The sequence below is a fragment of the Neoarius graeffei genome, chromosome 14, assembly GCF_027579695.1.
Source record: "Neoarius graeffei isolate fNeoGra1 chromosome 14, fNeoGra1.pri, whole genome shotgun sequence".
NCBI classification, from domain to species: domain Eukaryota; kingdom Metazoa; phylum Chordata; class Actinopteri; order Siluriformes; family Ariidae; genus Neoarius; species Neoarius graeffei.
The window spans coordinates 17,758,830-17,768,449 of NC_083582.1; the positions used below are offsets into that span (position 1 = coordinate 17,758,830).

At 42.0% G+C, this 9,620-nt stretch overlaps 1 protein-coding gene across 1 annotated transcript; it reads right to left on the reverse strand.

Annotated features, from left to right (window-relative positions):
• Positions 1-2,347: 2,347 nt before the first annotated feature.
• On the reverse strand, positions 2,348-4,614 carry LOC132898017 (uncharacterized). Its single transcript, XM_060939366.1, has 5 exons — positions 4,575-4,614; positions 4,249-4,392; positions 3,916-4,150; positions 3,389-3,687; positions 2,348-2,823 (listed from the first exon to the last, which is right to left on the reverse strand). Exons 1-5 carry the CDS (start codon positions 4,578-4,580, stop codon positions 2,467-2,469), a joined length of 1,041 nt encoding a protein of 346 aa, XP_060795349.1. The 5' UTR covers positions 4,581-4,614; the 3' UTR covers positions 2,348-2,466.
• Positions 4,615-9,620: the final 5,006 nt, after the last annotated feature.

The window sequence follows — 9,620 nt, forward strand, 5'->3', positions numbered from 1 at the left end:
CGACCCGTCGGCCTTGGGTACCAAGACCACTGGGCTGCTCCAGTCACTGTGGGACTCCTCGACGATGCCCATTTCGAGCATGGCCTCGAGTTCTTCCCGAACCGCCTTTTTCTTGTGCTCGGGTAACCTGTAAGGGCGGCTACGCACTACCACCCCTGGGGGCATCTCAATGTGGTGCTCTATGAGGGTGGTGCAGCCGGGCAGGGCGAGAACACGTCCGAAAACTCAGTCTGCAACTGGGCAACCTCCACGAGTTGGGTCGGGGAGAGGTGGTCTCCACAGGGAACCGGAGAGGTACGCGATGCCAATGTTCCCTTTTGAACCTCTGGCCCCAGCTCCGCCTTCTCCGGAACCACCGACACCAACGCCACGGGGACCTCCTCGTTCCAGAGTTTGAGCAGGTTGAGGTGGTAAATCTGTAGCGCCCCACCCCTATCCGCTCGCCTCACCTCATAGTCAACGTCCCCGACTCGCCGTGTGACCTCAAAGGGTCCTTGCCACTTGGCGACCAATTTGGAGCTCGATGTGGGCAACAGTACGAGTACTTTATCTCCCAGTGTGAACTCCCTAAGGCATGTACCCTTGTCGTACAGGTGGGTCTGTCGTTCTTGGGCCTGCCACAAATTCTCCTGAGTTAGGTGCATGAGTGTGTGGAGTTTTGCGCACAGATCAATAACGTATTGGATTTAGTTTTTACTTGGTGAAGGTCCCTCCTCCCAATTTTCACGCAGCACATCTAGAATGCTGCGCGGCTCTGCACAGCCTCACCTTCAGAGACTTAAAATGCATTTACATTTGGGGATCCTTTGGCACGTGTTGTGTGCATACTTGGGACCCAGTCATTATGGGAAACACCTGATGCTGATTTGGACGCAATCAGCACACTGTTTCCAGAATTTTTGCAAGTATTCTGTCAGGTATGTGGCGGTAGACGGATCTAAGTGCACGAAGAGTGCTTATTAGAAGGCATGATATTTACAAAAACGAAACCTAAAGCAGAGTCATAAACATGGCTACAAACAAATGTGACCGTAATAATACTTCACAAAGCCTGTGTCCTTATCTACATGCACTGATTGCACTATACAGTTGCACTATTACAATATAAGAATGAGCACCTTCCTGCAGTTGTGAAATTAATTTTTTTGGAATTCTTACCTTCATGGAAATGAAGTGAGCATCATAGGGTTTTTTTTTTCCCCAAAAGCCTCTTAACACTAAGAGCATCTTAACTAGGCAAGAGAGCATTTAATGTGTTGCTTGCCTTACCATTTAATGATCTTTGTGCTGCGATACTTTTGGGAAACTCAGACCTGATCAATAACAACTAACTCAGCCGAATGACGCACTACAAGCATGCCCCCTGTCATGGCAGCATAGTTACCATTGCTATGGGGTCATGCAATGGTGCAAAGACTCTGTTCAGGAGAGGTGCAGCCCCAGCCTATTGCTCCTCTGGTAGATGGAGAAGGTACATAGAACTAACTGAAGCAGAAATTTGTTTTACATTTATTATAAATTTAACTTTTGATCAAACCATTCTTTTTTTCAAGATGGTACATTCCCTGGCCACTTTAATAGGAACTTGTTCTTGATTCTAAGATTCCTGTTCTTGGCTGCAGGAGTGAAACCCAATGTGGTCTTCTGCTGTTGTATAATTAGATGCTTTTCTGCTCACCATGGTTGTAAAGAGTGATTATATGAGTTGCTATATTCTTCTTGGCAGCTTGAACCAATCTGGCCATTTTCTTCTGACCTCTCTTATCAAGCAGGGTTCCTACAAGTTTCTTCAAGTCAAATTCAAGGCTTTTTAAGACCAATAATCCACAAATTTAAGACCTTTATCGCAGTTCACCATAATTCACCGGAAACAAACATCTCAAGTTGTGTGTACTCGTTTCTTAGAAAAATGTGAAAATGCGCAAAGGATGATGTACAGAGTACTCACCGAACACCACCACAATACAAAATCATGTAATGTTCAGCAGACGATGCTTAATTAAGAGACTGTTATTTATTTTCGGGGTCAATGGAGGATGTCCTTTTGTGTGATAACTTTGTGTGACACCTTGCTGAATTAATTTCTGTCTCTAAGTTGTCTTTGACGTTAAAAGATTCTGGATATTCTGAGTCACTGATAATACATTGCATAGGCTTCACTTCCAAATTCTGTGAATGAAAAACACATTTAAGTTTACCATTAACAGATTTATTAAAATTATTAACAACAGTTATTAACAACAGTGACTTACCACAAGAGCTATGCCTTTACATCCATTCCTGCCTAAAGCATCATAAAAAAAACAAAACCACTTGCTAAATGACAACCATTTTTGGGCAACACGTACTTCAAGTTAAAAAAAAACATTTTAGGTGAGAACCATAATTGCACTTAAACTTGTTCATTCACAGTAACATACTGATATTTTTAATGAACAATCTCAAATCTTATGAGCCTGAATGCAGTCAATTTCTAAGTTCTGCACTCTTGGCAGTGATCGACTTATCAAGCATAGCCAGTTCTGCCAACTTCTCTTTGTATCCTCTTCGCATTATGTTGGACCTGGCAATCAAAGTGGCCATCTTGCTCCCTGACTTCGCCTCTGCCTCCTCAGCCAGCCTGTCAGCATCCCTTGCTAAACCATCACACACCTCCTGTACCTGTCTCCTCTTCAATTTTAATTCCTGCAAATTGTCCTCTGCCTCTTTCTGCTTCCTTTCTGCATCTTTCGCCTCCCTCTCCTTTCGCTGCTCCTCCAGGTGGAAACGGTATCTGGTTCGTGCTTTTGCCACATGGTCCAGGAGCTGCTTACTGAGTGGAACCTGGGCATAGGGTTAGGGAAAAGAGAATCAGTAACAAAATCACTTGCAAATTCAAGAGCTTTATTAACTAAGGGCATTTTCACTCCTGGTCCCTTTGAGCCATTTAAGAGAACTCAGTTCTGTGACTCAGCATTTTTGCTCATACGTGAACGCTCCAAAGTCTAGCCAGGCCCCTTGAGTGCTTTAGCTGTCGGTTCACTTTTTAGTCCACTTAAAGAAGTCTGTGTTCAGTTCACTTTAAGGGGACTAGGTGTGAAAATGCCCTAAGTGACCTAGCCAACTCGTCCCCAAGACAAAGAAATGTCACACTAATATTGTGTATGCCGGCTTTGCACCGTATACAAATTCTACCATCAAGAATACAAGATATTGGTGAAAACTGGATGGAAATAACCCAAACATTGAAAATGTTTTCTTGAAGCAACACAACACCAAATGTGCACATCCGAAATCAAATATAAAGGTGGCACAACAACTTTAGTGAGTGATTTTTTTCTGGCCAGGCTGTGTATTTTCATTTAACAGTTTTCAGTAAATGTCTGAGTGTGTGCAGGGGTCATCTCACCTGTGTAACACCTCCGTGCTCAGAAATGTAATCACACACCAGCCTCCTTGTCACCACTGTGTCCTGGTGCAGGTTGTCCGACTCCACCTCTTTGTTCACAGAGAATCCCCGCTCAACGGTGGCTTGGCCATGAGAGAGGACAAGAAGCTTTCTGCAAAATCCCCACAGTTCTGCATATGGTTCCATCGCACGGCTGAGAAAGACATCCAGCCTCTGCTTCATGGGTGTAAACGCCAGGAAGTCCTCACTACGGCTCTCCGTGGACAATACACAGTCAAACTGTTGAAGTATGATATCTCCTATGACAAAACAGATGAAGAAAAAGAGAGAGAGAAAAAAACAATGATAAATCATTTTACAGTTAATCAACTCTATCTGTATCAGATCTTATCTGTATGTTGTCTGCATCAGATCTTATCTTTAACCTATTATGTCCCTCACTTGTTCACCACTTATTCACTCATTTATTCACCACTTATTCACTCATTTATTCACCACTTATTCACTTAATCACCACTTATTCCTACCAGCAGAAGGGTCAGGCAGCTGCTTGTCTTCAAGAAATCTCTGAACGAGCCCTTTCATTTCCTCCCTGCTCTGATCTGGGTGCCTAAACATCCTTAAAGGATCCAAGCACACCATCTGCCTGACCGTCCGGTATTTCAGTGGGCTCTTGTCCTGCACTTTCTGGACTATGTTGCAAAGAGCCTGAATGCACTCCCTCTTGAATTCTAGGATCCTCAGCTCTGCATCTTTCACACTCTATAGAAGAAAATAGTCATGAAAAATATCAATGAATTCATGACATGCCTTCAATAATGCAGCCTACACACATGTATTCTTTTTAAATGTCACACAACCTTGAGGGCGGACTCGGCACCTAGGCCAATGTTGATTTTTTGCGGGCTGAGCTGTATGTCCTTATCCGTCACCTCCAGCCTGGTGAGCTGCAGTGGAGTGAGGTTGTGAAGGAATTCTCCTTTAATAAACCTCCTCAGAAGACTCTGTCAAGAATGAAGACACAAAAACGTCTAGTGTGGCACATTATCACTATCACCAAATGTACAATTGTAATGCAACATCTGTATACCATTTATAACCCATTATAAACCCCATATACAAACAAAATATATCAGTTGAAACTAATCACTTAGGCATATTAGAGTATAGCTGATGAAATTACTACCATCATCAATTCGGCCAAGTCCTTGCTGAAAAAGGGAAGGACTGGTTCATCGGTCTGATACTTCGTCAACATAGGCGCAAAGGTCCGTGCCACTGAAGCATAGAACTGCAATTTGGCCACAATCAGTGGATCTTTAACAGCGTCTCTTAAGGTGTCGAAAGACGCTGAGACACAGAGCCAGACAAACAGTTAGACAAAGCGGCAGAATACACAGCATTCAAAAGGTATACAAAGCCAGAGCCCTAAATTAACATTTTCCAAAAAATGGCTAGTTAATCTTTCAAGTCAAATACATGCTCACTTATGGATCAAAGTGAATAACTTAATCTTTTCTACCAGCCAAATGGAATTTCACCAGCATTTTGGCCGGTTGGCTGGTGTTAGTTTAATAGATTCTTGACTATAACACCATTAAGGTCACATCTGCAGGGCATCAGTCCTATTGCATTAGTGGACCTACCTGTTCCAGGATTGGAGACTTTCTTCGTCTTAACAGCTTCCAAGTAAAGCAGAAGGGACGGCCAGACTTCGAGTGCTCTCTCTACGACTGGAAGGTTGTCAACCCAGCGATGAGCACAAAAGGGCAACGGGAAAACATTGGACCTGGTGACTGTGACATAATCCTCCCTCCTGGCTGGCACATTGTGGAATAATGTGTGTATTGATTTCAGCAACTTATCCATCTGCCATACTCCAAACCCACACTTGAAGGAATTATGGAGGGTGTGTAGGCCACAGCTTCCCACACAGATGAGCTGGACACCTGAAGAGGACATAACCCATATACAGGGTTCCTACAAGTTTCTTCAAGTCAAATTCAAGGCTTTTTCAAGGCTTTTTAAGACCAATAATCCACAAATTTAAGACCTTTATCGCAGTTCACCATAATTCACCGGAAACAAACATCTCAAGTTGTGTGTACTCGTTTCTTAGAAAAATGTGAAAATGCGCAAAGGATGATGTACAGAGTACTCACCGAACACCACCACAATACAAAATCATGTAATGTTCAGCAGACGATGCTTAATTAAGAGACTGTTATTTATTTTCGGGGTCAATGGAGGATGTCCTTTTGTGTGATAACTGTGTGACACCTTGCTGAATTAATTTCTGTCTCTAAGTTGTCTTTGACGTTAAAAGATTCTGGATATTCTGAGTCACTGATAATACATTGCATAGGCTTCACTTCCAAATTCTGTGAATGAAAAACACATTTAAGTTTACCATTAACAGATTTATTAAAATTATTAACAACAGTTATTAACAACAGTGACTTACCACAAGAGCTATGCCTTTACATCCATTCCTGCCTAAAGCATCATAAAAAAAAAAAAACACTTGCTAAATGACAACCATTTTTGGGCAACACGTACTCCGGGAACATTAATTTAAATAGCTCGGAGACACCTTCGTTGCCATTGTAGGACTGGTGTTGGGCTACTGTGTGTAGCGCCCACAACACCTCAGACTAGGGTATTAGGCAGAAAAAGAAATTTACCAGTCAAAAATAATATTTTATATAATCCTGATAAGCGCCGCAGGTGCGAAGACGAGCGCTGCAGGCGCGAAGTCCCTCTAGGGGGGTCTGGGGGCATGCCCCCCCAGAAAATTTTTGAAATTTAGACTTCATTTCCTGCATTCTAGGACATTTTCAGGGTGAAATGGCGTGTAATTTTTGATCAGAAATATTGCATATTTTTACTTTGTATTTTTTTCAGTTTCACTCCTGAATGTATCAGATGTATGTATGGTGTTTGATTTGGTAACAAAAGTGAAAAGAAAAACAACAATGAATTGTATATAATCTTTTGATCTAGTTACAGTATTTAATAAAAAAAAAACCCAACAGTATTCTATTTTACCATACCCCAATGAAACCCCCTTGTTAATCAATGTATCACACATACCTTTTCTGTCTTTTTGTGGAAAAACGAATCAGTTTTTGTCACATTCAATTTGGGGCGTTTGTTGGGATTCATCTTGATCCAGAAGAGTGAGTCAGCAAAAAAAAATGTGGTTCTCCCGCCAAGAAAGAGGAAACTACAACGCAGGGTGTTTGGCAATTTTCGACCAATCAGAATTCGCGATTTATTCAGTCCGCATGTTACAAGATTCAGTGCGGGCCAAAATGGCGGAAACGATGAAATATTCTGATTTTTCATTTCAAGTTTTCAGTATTTTTCGTATTAAACTGTGTTTCTTACGATTTGTAAATGATGGCGGAACCACACGGACTGGCCATCGGGAGTAGCGGGAGTTTTCCCAGTGGGCCGGTGGTTCAGTGTGGGCCAGCGGAGAAAAAAAAAAAAAAAAAAAACAGTTGCGCGCTGGCCTTTAATATGATAAGCAATGTTAACAGTTTCTTTAACAAACTGTTAACATTGCTTATCATATTAAAGGCCAGCGCGCAACTGTAATAAGCAATGTTAACAGTTTGTTAAAGAAACTGTTAACATTGCTTATCATATTAAAGGCCAGCGCGCAACTGTTTTTTTTTTTTTTTTTCTCCGCCGGCCCACGCTGAACCACCGGCCCACCGGGAAAACTCCCGCTACTCCCGATGGCCAGTCCGTGTGTGGGCGGAACATAACTGGATTTATCGGATGACATGTGGGAGTATTCATGTGCGAAAATTTTCGGCATTATCGTCCGTTTCAGTATCCGTCTGTGTGTATACTTGCCCGTTGAAATCGGCAATCACCCGTCAAATTTACGGGTGGACGGGTCTCTGCCTAATACCTTACCTCAGCCTTCATCGTAGGTGTTGAACCGAGTGTTGTCCGCAAATCAACTCTAGTACTAGGGACTACTGTAGCGGCAACAGACTGGCCATCCTTAGCCGTGCTAGGTAGTTGGCTAGGTACCAGCTAGCTAACGTCAACAGCTGGCCGAAACACAGATGAAACAGACGGCGTTTGCCGTTTATCATTGAGAAGAGCCATGTGTTTTGAAGACTGCGCGTGAGAATCCAGCGCCTTAACGCCCATTGTGCCCAATTTAAACGTCCTTTTGCAAACTGAACAAAAAGCTGCGAATATGTCACCATCCACTGGTTTAACCCATTCTCGAAATGAACTATGATGTAGCCATAACTGGTTAAACTTACATTTGCCCATTTTTACACCGTCGAGTTATCGTTTAGCCTGCTTCCACCTCCCTGACTTTCCGAATTTCCATTAATCGCCAGCTGTAAACTATTAGCAGCTACCTCAGTCGGTGTGCGCGCGTAATTGTTCCGCCCACAACTCCAGTTCCACCACTATTGGCTACTTGGCCACTCGTGCCTCATTTACTAAAACAATGACGAAAAAATAACGCCTGCTGGGGTATTTAAGTAATGAACAATGCTAAAATACAAATTATCATCGGTGCACAAATTTAAGACCTACACATTAAAATTCAATGCTTTTTCAAGGCTTTTCAAGGTATTATTTCCAAATTCTCGAATTCAATGCTTTTAAGACTTTTTAAGACCTCGCGGGAACCCTGATCAAGGCATTTGTTTCCACCCACAGAACTGTCGCTCACACTGGTTTTTTTTTTCCCCTGCACCATTCTGTATAAACTCTAGAGACTGTTGTGTGTGAACCCCAGGAGATCAGCAGTTTCTGAAATACTCAAACCAGTCCATCTGTCTCAAACCAACACCCATGCCACAGTGAAAGTCTCACTTTGATATCACAATTTTTCCCATTCTGATGTTTGAAGTGAACATTAACTTGAAGCTCTTGACTTGTATCTGCATGACAGCATTATACTGCTATCAAGGGATTGGCTGATTAGGTAACTGCATAAAACAGCAGGTGGATGGGTGTTCCTAATAAAGTGGCTGGTGAGTGTACATTCCAAATTTGTGGTGTGCAGTTTTAAGTTCCAAATAAATTCAGCATGTTTCATTTCCATTGCTTATAAAAATGAAACATTTTTCACAGCTTTCTCATTTGATTTTGCAAGATTTTAAAGATGCAGTATGTAACTTCCTACCTATCTGATGGAAATATGTTTGTCATGTGACAATTACATAATCATTTTATAGAAGTTGTGATGTAATTAAACTCTTTTGGCATTTTACGATAATTATGTAAGAACAATTTATTTTTAGCATGTAACCATTCTGTGTAGCTATTAGCAAGGTAGCAATTATTGCTACATAGTTTTAAAATATAAAATTTATTGTGGTGGTCTTTAGCATGTTGATTATGGAATTTTACCACATGAGAAATAGGCATCAATTTTTGCAAGAAATTACCATGATCATTTTAAACACGTGACCTTTATTACATAATAATATTTGGTTCGTTGCAAATATTTTTTAAAGTATGTGATAGTTTTTGTGTAAAAAAAAAAAAAAAAAAAAATCAGTGCATTCACCTCAATTTTAACTGCTTATATATATATATATATATATATATATATATATATATATATATATTTTTTTTTTTTTTAACAATGTTAATTGTTGCTACCCCAACTGATGGTCCCTTCACTGGCTTGGCAGTTTCTCTAGGAAATCCTGCCTACTTGCCAGTGGACATGCCCACTGAAGAAGTGACACCAGAACATATTTCCGTTCAGCAGAACTTCAAAGGCCCACAGCTACCTCAGGCCATGTCCTGGACAGGTATAAAACCCCAAATCATCTCTAAAAGTATCTTATGTTTAAAAATACTTTTGTATTACATATTTGCTATGGGGCGGCACGGTGGTGTAGTGGTTAGCGCTGTCGCCTCACAGCAAGAAGGTCCTGGGTTCGAGCCCCGGGGCCGGCGAGGGCCTTTCTGTGTGGAGTTTGCATGTTCTCCCCGTGTCCGCGTGGGTTTCCTCCGGGTGCTCCGGTTTCCCCCACAGTCCAAAGACATGCAGGTTAGGTTAACTGGTGACTCTAAATTGACCATAGGTGTGATTGTGAGTATGAATGGTTGTCTGTGTCTATGTGTCAGCCCTGTGATGACCTGGCGACTTGTCCAGGGTGTACCCCGCCTTTCGCCCGTAGTCAGCTGGGATAGGCTCCAGCTTGCCTGCGACCCTGTAGAAGGATAAAGTAGC